Source organism: Cannabis sativa, chromosome 8, assembly GCF_029168945.1.
Source record: "Cannabis sativa cultivar Pink pepper isolate KNU-18-1 chromosome 8, ASM2916894v1, whole genome shotgun sequence".
Classification (NCBI taxonomy): domain Eukaryota; kingdom Viridiplantae; phylum Streptophyta; class Magnoliopsida; order Rosales; family Cannabaceae; genus Cannabis; species Cannabis sativa.
Window position 1 is genome coordinate 13,397,153 of NC_083608.1, and position 15,817 is coordinate 13,412,969.

Consider the following 15,817-nt stretch of genomic DNA (forward strand, 5'->3'; position numbering starts at 1 on the left):
AATCCCATGAAAATCGCATTTGGTGGATGGCTGCCCAGTAGGCTACACGTGTAGCCACGAGAGGCTGCAAACAGCCTAGGACGCGCGCTCATGAGGGAAACTGCATGGTGATATGGGTCGCATTCCTCGGCAGGCGCAGCATCAGGACACAGGCGGATGCAGGGTGCATCCTGTCTGAAGCTGTGCGTGCGTGCGCTTCAGACAAGCATCTGCCTGATGCTTCCCCGCGCACGTGTGCCCGTCTTGTCCGAGTGACTGGTGCACTCGATGCACCCACTCGACAACCATGGCATCCAATCTTCCAAAATTCACAACTTCCTCAATTTTTATCGGAATTGAGTTCCGTAAAAACTAAAATTGCTTAATTTTTCACAAGGAATCCAAATAAAATATTTTCAGAGCGAAAATAAAAATATTTTCATGGAAAAATTTCGTAAAACACATACATTCATCATATAAGCACATAAACCATCATGAAACCATCCAAATCAATAAACACATCGTTTTAATTCATATTTCATGAAAGTAAATCATTACCATGGCTCTGAGGCCAGTTGTTGGAGTTATTTTACTAGGATCTAGATTTAGTACCAAATATGTTGTTTAACATCCTAATATGAATTTCTAAAACAATGAAATAAACACATAAAAGTTATAAGAAACCTTACAGTGGGTGCAGCGGAATTAAATGACTCCTTCCGTTCAGATCTCTAGCCCTTGATTCCACTCTGTAGCAGAGCATTATCAAGATCTGAACCTGGATCTCTTCCTCTTCTTCCTTGAATTTGGATTATTCACAGTCTTACATACTATGATTGATGACCAACTTGATGTGTGTGGGCACTTACTCAATCACTAATGGCTGAATATTATTTGGTAAGAAAGACTAAGTGTTTCGAAATTGAAGAGGAAGAAGAAGAAGGAAGAGGTCTCATTAGAAGCTAGGTTATTAGCTTTTGAGGCATTAGTTTGGATGAAGAGACCATAGCCTTCCTTTTATACTATCTTCAATAGGGTTAGGGTTGAATTATTAGGAATAAAAAATTGATAAAAATAGAGTAAAATACACCCCTAATGGCCGGCCACATAGTGGGCCTTACATAAGTTTGGGCTTTGTCATTTTTCTCAACTATTTTATGTATTTTTCACAAATACCACTTTTTGCACTTTCAACCCTATAAATGCCAAAACTTTTTATTTAATAATAAAAATAATTATAACATAAAATTATCATTTATAATATTTATTAATAAGACTCCATAAAGTCTCTTAATTAATAAATAAACCCCAAAACACTATTTCTTCACAATCAAACCATATCTTAGTGAAAAATTCATAAACTAGACATAGTCTAATTTTAGAATTAAAATTGATTAATTAAAATCAATTAACTGAGTCTTACAAGCAGTTTGTCTCAACTAGTATGGGGACCATGGGCCTATATAACCGAGCTTCCAATAAGCAGATCTAGAATTTACAAAGTAAATTCACTAATTTATTAATTCCTCATCGCATCCACCATAGAACTTGGAATTGCACTCTCAGTTACATAGAACACTTTATATGTTCCACGATATAGATACGCTATTAATTATCCATTGTAATAATCCCAATAATCAATGATCCTCTATAGATGATCTACATTGCATAGGGATAAAATTACCGTTACACTCTTCCAATGTATTTTATTCTTAAAACACTTGGCCACCTATAAATGATATTTTAGTGAAATAATATAATCACTAAAATGAGATCTCAATCATTTATCTCTATTCAGCCAAGCTCGAAGGAAATCATCGTTTCACTTCTAAATACCTATAGAAGCTATAGATTCCATATCTATGTTTAGCGCTCCCACTCAATTGTACTATCATGTTCCCGAAATGTACGTATCACCCTGACCAAAAAGTAGGCTTAACTAACAAATCAAAAAACATAAATAACACTCTTGAGAGCGAACCTAACCATGTCAGGATTAAGATCATTTGATCTAGGATGAACTAGGTGATATTGAATTGAATAGATATTATGGTAAATTTATCATATCTAATCAAAGTTCAATATCGGTCCCTTCCAATGTATACTCCATACATCTGATACTGGTAAACTTTGCCAATGCCCTGGCAAGGACATAACACTTATCCAAGGTGTAAGTATACATATCGCTGATTATCATGCCAGTCTAAATCCAGTGAATTGACAAATCAGGGAATTAAACTTTTGAACATATAATCATGATTATATTCCACTGTGTTGAAAACACTATAATCATGAACAAATACATATGTTCTGGACCTAATAGAATTTATAATCATGAAATAAATCATGTGAACCATGCAGCATAAAATGATTTCTGATCTTTATTAATTAGTCAATCTGATTATATTGAAATGAGTTTTATTTAGGGCATAAAACCCAACAATTTATTAGTCTCCAAAATGTTGATTTTGTTGGCCTCCTTGAGACAAGAGTCAAGGCTCCTAAGCTTGGGAACTTGTACTCTAATGTTTTTGCGGGATGGTGTTTCTCTTCTAACATTGCTTGGCATGCTGGAGGGAAGATTGTTGTAGCGTGGAATCCTTTGAGATTCATAGTGGATATGATTAGATGCATAAGTCAACTTATGCATATAAGAATTGTGACTATTGATGGTATATTTGATAGTTTCTTGACTGTGATATATGCATCAAATAGCCGCAATGAGAGGAGAGATCTTTGGAGAGTTGTTTGTGAGTTGGCTCCAAATGGGAAGTGGTGTCTGATGGGGGATTTTAATGAGATCCTTTCGAAGGAAAAGAGAATTGGGCATCAGGTTAGCAACTTTCTTGATGATGATTTTCTTAGTTGTGTGCAACAATGTCAACTAGAGGATGTGAAGTTCATGTTGGGTTTTGTGCCCTAAATAAAACTCATTTCAATATAATCAAATTTACTAATTAATAAAGATCAGAAATCACATTTTACGTTGCATGGTTCACATGATTTATTTCATGATTATCTTTAATGTATAAATTATATTAAGTCCAGAACATATGTATTTGTTCGTAATTATAGTGTTGTCAACACAGTGGAATATAATTATGATTATATGTTCAAAAGTTTAAATTCCCTAATTTGTCAGTTCACTGGATTTAGACTGGCATGATAATCAGCGATAGGTATACTTACACCTTAGATAAGTGTTATGTCCTTTCCAGGGCATTGGCAAATTTTACCAGTATTGGATATATGGAGTATACATTGGAAGGGGCCAATATTGAACTTGGATTAGATATGATAAATTTACCGTAATATCTATTCAATTCAATATCACCTAGTTGATCCTTGATCAAATGATCTTAATCCTGACATGGTTAGGTTCGATCTCAAGATTGTTATTCGTGTTCTTTGATTTGTTAGTTAAGCCTACTTTTTGGTCAGGGTGATACGTACATTTTGGGAACATGATAGTGCAATTGAGTGGGAGCGCTAATCATAGATATGGAATCTATAGCTTCTATAGGTATTTAGAAGTGAAACGATGATTTACTTCGAGCCTGCTAAATAGAGATAAATGATAGAGCGCTCATTTTAGTGACTATATTAGGTCACTATAATATCATTTATAGGTGGCCAAGTATTTTAAGGATAAAATACATTGAAAGGGTGTAACGGTAATTTTATCCCTATGTAATGTAGATAAACTATAGATGATCATTGATTATTGGGATTATAACAATGGATAATTAATAGCGTATCTATATCGTGGAACATATAGAGCGTTTTATGTAACTGAGAGTGCAGTTCCAAGTTCTATGGTGGATGCAACAAGGAATTAATAAGTCAGTGAATTTACTTGATAAATTCTAAGTCTGCTTATTGGAAGTTCGGTTATATAGGCCCATGGTCCCCATACTAGTTGAGACAAACTGCTTGTAAGACTCAGTTAATTGATCTTAGTTAATCAATTATAATTCTAAAATTAGACTATGTCTAGTTTATGAATTTTTCACTAAGCAAGGACTTAAATGTGAAGAAAAGAGATTTTAGGTCTTATTTATTAATTAAGAGACTTTATTAAGTCTAATTAATAAATATATTAAATGACAATATTATTTAATAATTAATTTTAGTTATTAAATAATTAGAATTGACATTTGAATGGTTAGAATTGGAAAATTGGCATTTTTGAGAAAATAAGATGGAAAAATGAGAAAATGGCGAAATTGCAAAGTGGGGCCCAATTCAATGCATGGCTGGCCACTTTGTATGGGATTTGCCACTTTATTTTTCTATTATTTTAATGCTAATTAAATCTAACCTAAACCTAGGTGGTTTCCTATAAATAGGTAATGATGGCTTAAGAGAAAAGAAGATGATACATCTCATTCCTTCAGTAAAATTTTGAGCCTCCTTTCCTATAGCATAGCCGAAACCCTATCCCTCTCTTTCTCTCTTCACAAATATTTTCAAGCCATTAATGATTGAGTACATGCCCACACATATCAAGTTGGTCCTCAATCATAGTATGTAAAACTGTGAAGAATCCAATCAACAAGAAGGAGAATCGGGCTCAGATCTTGGTGATACTCTGCTACAGAAATGATACAAGGGTTAGACTTCTGAGCAGGAGGAGTCATTTGATTTCGCTGCACCCACTGTAAGGTTTCTTAAACTTTATATGTGTTTATTTCATTGTTCTAGAAATTCATATTAGGATGTTAAACAACATACATGGTAGTAAATCTAGATCCTGGTAAAATAATTCCAACAGTTCAATGGGAATATCTTTACATGGTCAAATAAACAACATGGGGAGGATCGAATTTATTCTAAGATTTACATGATTTTAGCTAACCAGGTCTGGCTGAATGCTTATGAGAATGCTGAAGCTACATTTCTTAATGAGGGGTTATTCGACCATTCTCCTGGGATCCTTACTTTGTATCCTCATTTGAATGGTGGAATCAAACCCTTTAAATACTTTAGAATATGGAAATCTCATTCTAAGTATGAAAGTAGTTTAGAAGAGATATGGAATCAACCTATTGGGGGTTCGAAGATGTTTCAAGTGGTCTCAAGGTTGAAACTGTTCAAAAAAGGGGTACTGAACGACATAAATAAGGAAGGGTACATGGACTTGCAGGCTACTACAGCTAAGGCTAAAGCTAAATTGGATAACATTCAGACCAGATTGCAGCAAAGTCCCTTGAATTATGAGCTGCATAATGAAGAAAAGGAGGCTCGGGAAAGCTATGTAAAAGTACAGCATGATTATGTATCTTTCCTGAAAGAAAAAGCAAAAATGGCATGGATACATGATGGAGATAACAACACAACATTGTTTCATGCTAGCATAAAGCAAAGATTGAGACAAAATAGGATCTTCTCCATTGAGCAGCAAAATGAAGAGACGGTTAATGATCTGATTCTGGTGCAAGAGGCTTTTCTAGATTATTACAAAAGTCTTTTGGGAACTACACTGGAAAATAGGAAATTAGTGGTCAAAGGCATTTTGAGAAGGGGTCCTATGGTGTCTAAGGAGCACTCAAAGTTGCTAATGAGGAAAATTTCAATAGAGGAAGTGAAGAAAGTTGTTTTTGACATTCCTGGCTCTAAGTCTCCTGGCCCAGATGGGTACTCTAGTTAATTTTTCCAAGATAACTGGGAAACCATTGGGGACACTATTTTCTAAGCCGTCTCTTCTTTCCTTAAGAATGGCAAGATTCTTAAGGAAATCAACTCAACTGTGATTACACTGGTGCCCAAGGTAAAATGTCCTAATACTGTTAAAGATTTTAGACCTATTGCTTGTTGCAATCTCATTATAAGATTGCAACTAAGCTTTTGAGTTCTAGAATCAAATTAGTTTTACCTGATATTATCTCTCATTCACAAGGAGGCTTCATCAAAGGCAGATTTATTGGGCACAACATTATGATCTGCCAAGATTTGATCATGCATTATGGTAGGAAATCCAACAAACCAGGGTGTGTGATTAAGTTGGATATTCAAAAGGCATATGACACAGTGGAGTGGCAATTTATAGAGGAGATGCTTTATGGACTTCAGTTTCAAATTCCCTTTGTCAAACTGATCATGCAATGTATCTCAACACCTAGGTTCTCTCTTATGTTCAATGGAACTCTCCATGGTTTCTTTGAATCTAAGAGAGGCTTAAGACAAGGGGATCCTATATCTCCATTACTATTTGTAATAGGAATGGGGTATCTATCTAGACTGATGGGGAAAGTTGGGGACAAGGAAGACTTTTGTTTTCATGATAGATGTACTAAGCTCAAATTGAACCGCCTTGCTTTTGCAGATGATGTCATATTATTCAGCAAAGGGGATGAGAGAAGTGTCAAGTACCTGTTACAAGCTCTGAAGCTTTTCTCTGTAACCTCAGGATTGCAACCAAGTCCTACAAAAACTGCAATATATTGCAGTAACATGGAGCAAACTGTAGTAGAGAGGCTGCTGAAACTTTCAGGTTTTTCAAGATAGAAATTGCCTTTTACTTACTTGGGAATACCTATCAATGCAAAGAGAATATCAGATAGAGAATGTGAAATACTGATAGAGAAGATGACTGCCAGAATTAGGAGTTGGAGTTCGAGGAACTTGTCTTTTGCAGTGAGAACAGTTTTGATAAACTCTGTTCTAATGGCGATTCAACCATACTCGAGTCAAATTCTTATCTTACCAAAGAGAATAATTAGAGGCATTGAAGCAGTTTGTAGAGCTTTTCTTTGGAAAGGGCAATCAATGTTTCAGGGGGTCGGAGCAATCAACTGGGACACGGGTTGCACTCCAAAATCAGTAGGGGGTTTAGGTATCAAAAGAATTGAAGAATGGAACAAAACAACTATGTGTAAATATGTTTGGGCAATCGCAAATAACAAGGAGAGTTTGTGGATGAAGTGGGTTCATAGTGTGCATCTGAAGAAAGGGGATTGGTGGAGCCACACTCCTTCTATACATGCTAGTTGGTATTGGAAGAAGTTGGTGGCTCTAAAGGATCAAGTGAGGAATTTGATAGATACAAGAGAGTTTGCAGGACATAAATTCTCTATTGCAGCAGGCTATAGAATTCTAACTACCTCACTGACCAAAACATACTGAAGTAAGGAGGTTTGGGCTCGTCTAAACTTACCTAAACATTGTTTTATTCTATGGTTGGCTATGCATGGCAGACTGAAGACAAAAGATAGACTGATAAGAATGGGAATACAGATAGAAAGAAGGTTGCTGCTTGTGACAGGATGGGAAAGAAACGACTCAACATCTATTTTTTGAGTGCAAGTTTGCAGAGGAATGCCTCCACGGACTTAAGGAATGGTTGGGATGGAATGTAAGAAGTGAGAGCTTGCCTCACATCTACAGGTGGATTGGAAAATCGAAAATCAGTAAGGGTAAAAGCAAATTCTGGCTGCTGCAACAACCTCTCTGGTTTATCAACTTTGGACAGCAAGAAATACTGGTATTTAAAAAGGAGAACAGACAGTAACAGGTCGAGTAAATGAAGAGATAAAAGAGAAGTTGAAGATGAGATTAACAATGTTTCACCCTCAAAAAATCAGCAGGCAGGACAAAGAATGGATCCAATCTTTGTAAAAGAAATTGTGCATAACAATACTGGTTTATCCAATTTGTAAATAGAGATGATTTTTAGGGCCTCTATTTGAGGTGTTTTTAGGATGTACAACTTACTAATTTATGCAATACAACTTACTGATTTATCAAAAAAAAAAAATAAAAAATTTAAATTACTATTTTCTTTACATTAAAATTAATTGTATATTTAATTTTTTTTTTTATAAATACGTATGGATTAATTGAATCAGTTACTTTTACATATAAATCAATATTCAATCTGCACAAATACGAATTTTGAATTTTCCAATCCCATCAAATCAAAGTGCGAATATCCACATTTTGCGGATTAAATTGAATTGGACTGAATCAGCTATTTTATGAATACTCTTAAATTTCTCATTTTATGAATACTCCTAAATTTCTCCTAAATTATTATGCACGTATATTGTAATAAAATTATATAATGTATATATTAGTGTAAATTGCCCAATAACAAAAAAAAAAAAAACCCAATTTTTTTTTTTAATTTGTTTGCAGTCTTCTGTCTCCTACACACTTACCTTCCTTCCCTTTCCGCCTTTTCTACCATACCAACCAACATAGCTAACCCTAACACTTTCTCTCTCCCTCTTCTTCCCAACACTCTCTCTCTGTCTTCTGGAAATTTCCCTCCCGACCTTACTCTGCCTCTCTTTCTCTCTGATCGACGCCAAACGGGGCTGGGCTGCTGGGCTGCTGGGCTGCTGGGCTCGGATCTACGCCACGCTCGGTCTCTCTCTCTCTCTCTCTCTCTCTCTCTCTCTCTCTCTCTCTCTTTTTTTTTCTGGGTACAGCGGTTCGTGGAAGAGCGCACCTTCAAGTTGCTGTGGGTTTCTCTTTCTGGGTTCAGTGGCAAGGGGTTCATATGACATGTCCCACTTTTTTTATTTTTTAATTTTTTAATTTTTGGAATGCAGAACTCGACTAGTTGGGCTGGAGCTCTACTGGACTTGCCTCAGTTTCAGAATGTCCCGGACTCATAGAAAATGATTCAAGGTTTTTAGTCTTTCATTTTTTTCTACTTTGTAACTTGTTCTAGTGTAATCCTTTAAGCATTTGAGGATTGAAAATATTACTATACTTGTCTATGACTATAATTATAGTTTTTGATCATCGTCTCTAAATTGGGGTTACTTATTTTTCCTTGAATTTTTTTAGCTCTTTAAGAAATTTGGGTCATTGATTATCTGACAAATGAAGTTTGATTGCTCAGATGCAATTACAAAGCTTGATGAGGCATTTGTGATTAATCCTAAGAAACATGATGCCCTTTGGTGCCTGGGAAAAGCTCATGGTTTCAATGCATTTTCGACCCACGATGTAGCTGAAGTGAGGTGAGGTTCATGTCTTAGTCTTACCATTTGAGACCATTTGGGATATAAAATTATATATTAGGGTTATAAAGTATGTATATGTTGGGAAAATTTAAGATGCCTTAATGTTTACAAGCGTGGTTGTACTTTTTCGTTTGTTGCTCTTATCATAGGGACTAGGCAGTGTAAGCCAAATGTCATTTTGGGGGGTTTTGGATAATTTTTCATAGACCTCGGAAGAGCACCATGTTGGAGTTATATGTGTGTAATTTTTCTTTTATTATTATTTTAAAAAATGAATCGATCAGTGTGATATTTTTAAATATTATTATCTGCTGCTAGACATGCTTTTCTTAGAGTCAAAACTGAAAGCTATCACAAATTATTTTTATATTTCTGCAATAGGATAGTTGATATATACCAGAGCAGTGAATAACCCTCTAAGATATCACCACAAACAAAAGCAGAAAAATAAAAGAAGCTGCATAATAATATAGTATGAGCTACTTCTGGCTACCCAGACAGATATATATTGGTACAAACAGAGTTTTTTTTTTTTTTTTTTCCTTTATCTCAGTTGTGGATTTTGAAATTTGATGATTGTTGTTGATCACACTTTAGGGCTTTTGGAGGGATACTGTTTTACAAAATATAGTATTTGAGCTTGTGTTAAGATTGATATGTTTAACCCTTGCACTATGTGAAGTTGAGTTTAGAAAAGAAAAGCTTGGAGTATGTTTTCCCACTTATAAACTGCAGTCAGTTATTCAAAGAAACTAACTTAGATATCATAAAGTGAGATTATTTACTCGTGAGTAATGCAGTTTACAAAGTCGGATGGACTTTATACAAGTCATAGCTTGTCAGAATGGTCTTAAATATTGGCTTTACTATTATTTCACCTGTTAAGTCTTTATTTATTTTCACAAAGAAAAATTGTGGCCTAGTGCTTGTTATTTTGAATAACATGTTAAACTTTTAGTTCATTGTAATATATGACAAGTACATTTTTTTTAATTTTGTTTCTGAAAAACCCTTTCTCTTTGGGGCCAGCAGTAATAAACAGAGGAGACCAATAATTGTTAATTGTGTGGTTTGTTTGATTCCTGACCATAACAAAAAATTTCCTGTGGATATGATGTTGTAAAATTTAATTATTTCGTTGTTTGTATTTATTTATTTTATTTGGGGTTTGATACCATATCTTATTATTTTTTTTCCTTTGTAGGTTGTTATGAGCCAGTATTTAACTTTGAAAGAATGTCAAATCTGTTGATTCTGTTTCAGAAGCTTGTGCAGAGTTTATAACATGAGTTGATGTTTTGTTTTTTTGCTAATTATCACGGGTCAGTGTTAAGCACTCAAAAACTGGAATGTCCCTTTTTATATGTAAACTAATTTGAAGTAGCTCAAGTTCCTAATTCTTTTTTCATGCTTGGGTCTTGGTGCATTTTTTTATGTATAGTTTGCTTCGTAGCAAGATGCAATTAGCATAAGCAGCCAGAATAATTTTTCTGTAGAGTATTGCTGCCTTCAGTAATGCAGTGAGGTTGTTTTCTGGTGGACTTTGTAGAGGTCTAAAGCAGACGGAAAAGACATTGGTGAGTATTATAAAACATAGCTAAAACGGGGTCGCTTTGTTGTGTGGCTGCAAGGCCACATGGATCTCATACCAGTACGGACTGGTCGATGGGTCCACATGAGCCGTATTGGCGAACTAATACAAGCTTCTCGCCACCTCCATCAAGATGGGATTTCCAGTTCCATTCTGAAGGACTACAACATGGTTCACATGATGGAAATCAACAGAATGGATCCTTTTCGTCATCAAACAGTAAAGAAAGTAGGAACTGGTTAAGAGGCAATCAACTTTATAGTCACCAGTACGCATCTGATGGTACTGGAATGTTTTTGAGTAGTTCATCAGACCTTTCTCAGGGTCCTCAATGGACGCCTCCTGCAATACAGGAAATCAGAGGGGATGATTTTGAATCTGCCGCTGCAAGGAGAGGTAATTAGCAATTTATTATTTTAATATTACAAATTGAGGATTAATGATTATGAATCTGAGTACATATTTTTCTGAGGCCATTATCTGATTTGTTACTTTGTGATCTTGGGTTTGGAATAGATAAGCTTGGAATGTTCTTTGTTAGAAGTCAAGTAGTCACCTTTTAGCCCAAATGTTTATGATTATAGATTCTGTCTTTCATCATATATATGTCAAACATACTGTGCATGTTCATGTGAATCTATATGCCTGCATCCTTTCACAGATGCAAGTGTTGTGTAAGTTTAATCGTTGTGTGATAATTTGAAAAATAAAAAATATTGGACGCAATTGATTGCGACACTGTTTTAAATGTATGAATGCAATCCCAAAGCCCAAGAGGCTGCCAGTGAACACGCCGTTATGGGAAAGTATACATGTTACCATGTTGACCTGTTGTCTGTTGTAGGGATTTTAAATGCTTCATACGATTTTCATCTTTCAGGAGTTATAATTTCTACCTATGTAATGTTTTAATATTTTCCTTCGCGTCGAGTCATCAACTATACAGCTTACATGATCTATGATCTATCTATGAGTAAGATGTGTTGTTGATAATGAGTTAGCTATTTATTCCTTCATATAGGTGATATAAATCTATTCTTAAGTTTTTTTCCGAGGCTGATTGGATTATGCAGTTAGATTTGAAAATGTAGAAAATCCAGACAAATGTTGTTCCAATTTCTCAATATTATACCTTCTAAAATTATAGATCAGTCATTATTTTGCTGAGATAATATAAAATTTTAAACCTTATTGATTGTTGTTCCTGTTTTTTTCTTTGTTTTTCCCCCACATAAAATATATTGTCATTTTTGTTATACTATTTACTAAAAACATTTAGTGTCTTTCGAATTTGCTAGGTATGGCTTTGGGTCCACCATCCTTTAGACCTTCAGTGGAGGTACTTCATCATAATTAAACTGTCTTGGATCAAATCCACTGTTTATCCTTCCATTGGCCCATATTTTTAATCTGTTATAATTTTGCAGGGAACTTCAGAAATTCAAGATAGCGGGGGCTCCACCTCGTTCCGTTCAGACAGCAGCGAGTCTGAACACAAGTCACGCTCATCCTCACATCGTACCTTTTCAGGGCGTCGATCTTTTATGTCTAAACCTATTCATCCCTTGTCCTTCCCCAGACAAGGAGAGTTTTCTGACTTCACTGCTGCTGGATTGCCAGAGTTTGATGCTACCACTCAAAGAGATGCCCAGAGCTGGAGCAGTGCCAGCAGCAGCATTGATTTTGCAGATGTTTCAGAAACATTTGAATCTGAAATAAGCAATCGGTCTTATAATTTGTCTGATGGTGTTAGATGTGGCCTGTGTGAAAAGTTTCTTACCCAAAGATCCCCATGGAGCTCTCGTAGAATTGTGAGAAGTGGAGACATGCCAGTTACTGGGGTCCTTTCTTGTTATCATGTTTTTCACGCGGAATGCTTGGAACAAACAACACCCAAGGCATGTAAGAGTGATCCTCCCTGCCCCTTGTGTCTGAAATTGGAAGAGGAAAATTGCCCTGAAAAGAGGAGCTGTTCAAGATCAAGGGCTGGTTCTCCAAGGCTTAGATCGTACAATGAGGATGGGTCATCAAGACCTTGGGGCTGTGCGCAGGTGGGAGATTGTGTGGAAGGTGCATTGCATGTGCCAACACGCAACACTATGCTTTTACTCAACAGGAATCGGATTAAAAAGAATCTTTCATTGAAGGGTAATTCAAGTAAAGAGTTCCCTGGGAAGTTGAGGAAAAGTGGGTCCTATTCTTCACAGCAACTCAGTGTAAGATCAATCGATCATGCAGCAGTTGGGTGTTCGAAGTCAAAGGTTAAAGCTGGGCCAAGCATGAACTGACTTGAACTGAAAGTAGTTATGATGTAGATAAAACTGACATGAACACCACTCTGCGCTTCAAAGAGCCAATTTTCTCATACACGTTAAAGTCTGCTTGCTTAGATGAATAGATTTTTTTAGCAATGTGATTGGATTACTTGGTTATGCTGTACTTGTATAGATATATGATTGTGTTAACTGTGGCTGCAAAGTAGACAGATTTTACATTTCCAAAATGTTCGTTTGCATTCGTTTCATGCCTTTACAGACTGCACCTTTTGGAATAAATATGTGCGACATATCCCTTTAAAAATAATAAGGGGGTGGGGGGAACTTTTATTATTATTATTATTTCAAAATCGAGATCAAGAACCTCATGAACTTAAATTTGGTACTTTGTATAAAAATTCAATCCGCAATGTTTTTAGCAAACAAAAATAGGTTAGATAGGAATTTTGTGGGTATCAGGCAGAGATATGTCTAATGCTTGTGAGATAGTCTAGAATGATGTTTTAAGAAGTTGGATATCGAATATATATTCTACTGTCACCTTTTTAATTCTTATTATTTTTTAACTGGTCAATTCTTATTATTAATGAGTAGCTTTCTATTTGATTTCTATCTCTTTAAGTTTGACGGAAATTAAACAAAAAATTTATATATTTTATTGTTGCCTTGAATTTATCTCAACACACGTGACAAGTGAGGAATGAAAAATGAATCCTTATCAAAGAATTAGTTAGTTGGGGTTAGTTAGTATTAGCTGTCAAGTTGGTTATTTTCTGTTAGAGTTGTTAGTTTGTAACCGATTCTTGTCAGCTATATATTGCTGATCTTTCATTCATTCTGTAATTGATTGTATTGATTCAATTCATAATAATAAAAAGTTCCATTGTTTCCTCTTCTATTTTTCTCTCTGTTTTCTCTGTTGCTGGTTTATACCAGCTGTTATGGTATCAGAGCCTAGCTTCGAGTAAGCTCTGTTCTTCTTCCTTTTCTTCTTTTTGCTTCCGCTTCTGTATCGTGTTCATGGCTAGAGGAGGAGGTGTGCGAACTCGAAGCAATCGCGATCTTGATGGCAACTCGAACGATTCCAATAGATTCTCAGTTCTTGGTGAGAATTCTAGGTCGACGAGCTGTAATGATTTGTCTAATCCGTATTTCCTCTCAAATGGCGATAATCCAGGTGCTACTCTGGTTCCAAAAATTCTCACAGGGAGTGAGAATTATAGTACATGGAGGAGATCTATGATAATTGCTCTTGTAGCTTGGAATAAAGTGAAATTTGTCAATGGAAAGCTTCCTAAACCAGATGAAGATCATGAAGATTATGACAGCTGGTGCAGATGCAATAGCACAGTAATCTCATGGATTCTTCATGCTATTTCAGGGGAGATTGCTGATAGTATAATGTATCTTGATAATGCTGCAGATATTTGGGAGGAATTACATGAAAGATTTAATGAGAAAAATGCTCCTAGGATTTTTGAGGTGAAAAAGACAATGCAAAGGCTTAATCAAGGATCCAATACAGTAACAACTTATTTCACTCGTCTGAAATCATTGTGGGATCAGATTAGGGAATTAAGACCACAACCCGTTTGTAGTTGTGGTGCTGTGAAGATTATCCAGGAGCAAAAAGAGAGGATCGGCTGTTAGAATTTCTTGTTGGTTTAAATGATTCCTACAGTATGGTTAGGTCTCAAATCCTTATGCGTGATCCATTACCTAGTGTTAATAAGGCCTATGCTACTGTTATTCAAGAAGAAAGGCAAAGGAGTTTAACAAATGATAACCATACGATTACTGAACCAGACAAGAACTCTACCAGCAATGAAGGTCAATTTGCTGGGAGTGTCCAGCCTTTTCGACCAAAGTACTCTTGTACAAATTGTGGAATGACTGGTCACACCATTGATAGGTGTTTCAGGATAATAGGTTATCCACCAGGTCACAAACTTTATGGGAAGTTTCCTAACAGGAATGCTAAAGAACCTCCAACAAAATCAGCATCTGCTAATTTCACAGGAGGAGGTGAACAGAAGTCTGAAACTGTGAATGGTGAGAAGGATTTCATGGCAGGGTTGTCAAGTTCTCAGTGTCAAAGACTTATGGCAATGCTTGCTCAAAAGGTTGCTGACAATTCCACACCAGAAAACTCACCAGATCAGCCCATTGTGTCACACTTTTCTGGTATGCAATCTATCACTCATAATTTGAATTGGATTATAGACACAGGGGCAACTCACCATGTTTGTTCTAATCTGTCATTGTTCAAAATTACCTTTTCTAACTCCAATTTAAGGTCTGTTCTTTTACCTACTGGTGTTTATGCTAAAGTAAATTGTGTAGGAACTGTCATGATAACACTAGATTTAATTCTGCAGAATGTTCTCTATGTGCCTACTTTTAAATGCAATTTACTTTCGCTAATTCTCTCACAGCCACCACTGATTGCACATTCCTTTTTTCTCATGGAAAATGTGTTATTCAGGACATTACGAAGAACAAGGTGATTGGAATGGGTAAAAAATGTGGTGACCTTTATTTTCTGAACTGTAATCTGTCCAGCAGTGATGAAAATGTCTTTGTGTCTTCTTCTATTTCAGATTCTGTCATTTCTAATGAAACTGTATGGCACTACAGGTTAGGCCATCCTTCATGTGTAAAATCTCATCCTTTGAATAAAGATTTGAGTTTCAATTCCAATTCTAATTCCCTCTTTCATTGTTCTATTTGCCACTATGCTAAACAAAGAAAATTGCCTTTTCCCTACAATCATAACATTGTTGAAAATTGTTTTGACCTTATACACATTGATATATGGGGACCTTTTAATACTTTGACTACTGAGGGTTTCAAGTATTTTATTACCATAGATGATTGTTCAAGATATACTTGGATTCATCTACTCAAAAATAAATGTCAAGCCCAAGTTATCATTCCCCAATTTATAAGGTTTGTTCAAAATCAATTTCACAAAACCATTAAGGGAATAAGGTCTG

The 15,817-nt window shown here is 35.7% G+C and overlaps 2 protein-coding genes across 6 annotated transcripts; both read left to right on the forward strand.

The window, feature by feature from the left end:
• The first annotated feature begins 104 nt into the window (after positions 1–104).
• Positions 105–6,486, forward strand: LOC133030405 (uncharacterized). The gene is made up of 4 exons (XM_061103142.1): positions 105–258; positions 2,406–2,812; positions 4,841–5,616; positions 5,838–6,486. Exons 1-4 carry the CDS (start codon positions 105–107, stop codon positions 6,484–6,486), a joined length of 1,986 nt encoding a protein of 661 aa, XP_060959125.1.
• A 1,540-nt stretch (positions 6,487–8,026) lies between these two features.
• LOC133030154 (uncharacterized) lies at positions 8,027–13,048 on the forward strand. 5 transcript variants are annotated; one of them, XM_061102398.1, is made up of 7 exons: positions 8,027–8,347; positions 8,535–8,613; positions 8,831–8,951; positions 10,159–10,276; positions 10,396–10,941; positions 11,844–11,884; positions 11,973–13,048. In XM_061102398.1, exons 5-7 carry the CDS (start codon positions 10,620–10,622, stop codon positions 12,831–12,833), a joined length of 1,224 nt encoding a protein of 407 aa, XP_060958381.1. In that variant the 5' UTR covers positions 8,027–8,347; positions 8,535–8,613; positions 8,831–8,951; positions 10,159–10,276; positions 10,396–10,619; the 3' UTR covers positions 12,834–13,048. The 5 variants fall into 5 exon arrangements, with proteins under 5 accessions (XP_060958381.1, XP_060958380.1, XP_060958383.1 ...); XM_061102397.1 differs by having other exon boundaries at positions 8,119–8,443; XM_061102400.1 differs by lacking the exon at positions 10,159–10,276 and having other exon boundaries at positions 8,119–8,443; positions 10,504–10,941.
• The last annotated feature ends 2,769 nt before the right edge of the window (positions 13,049–15,817 follow it).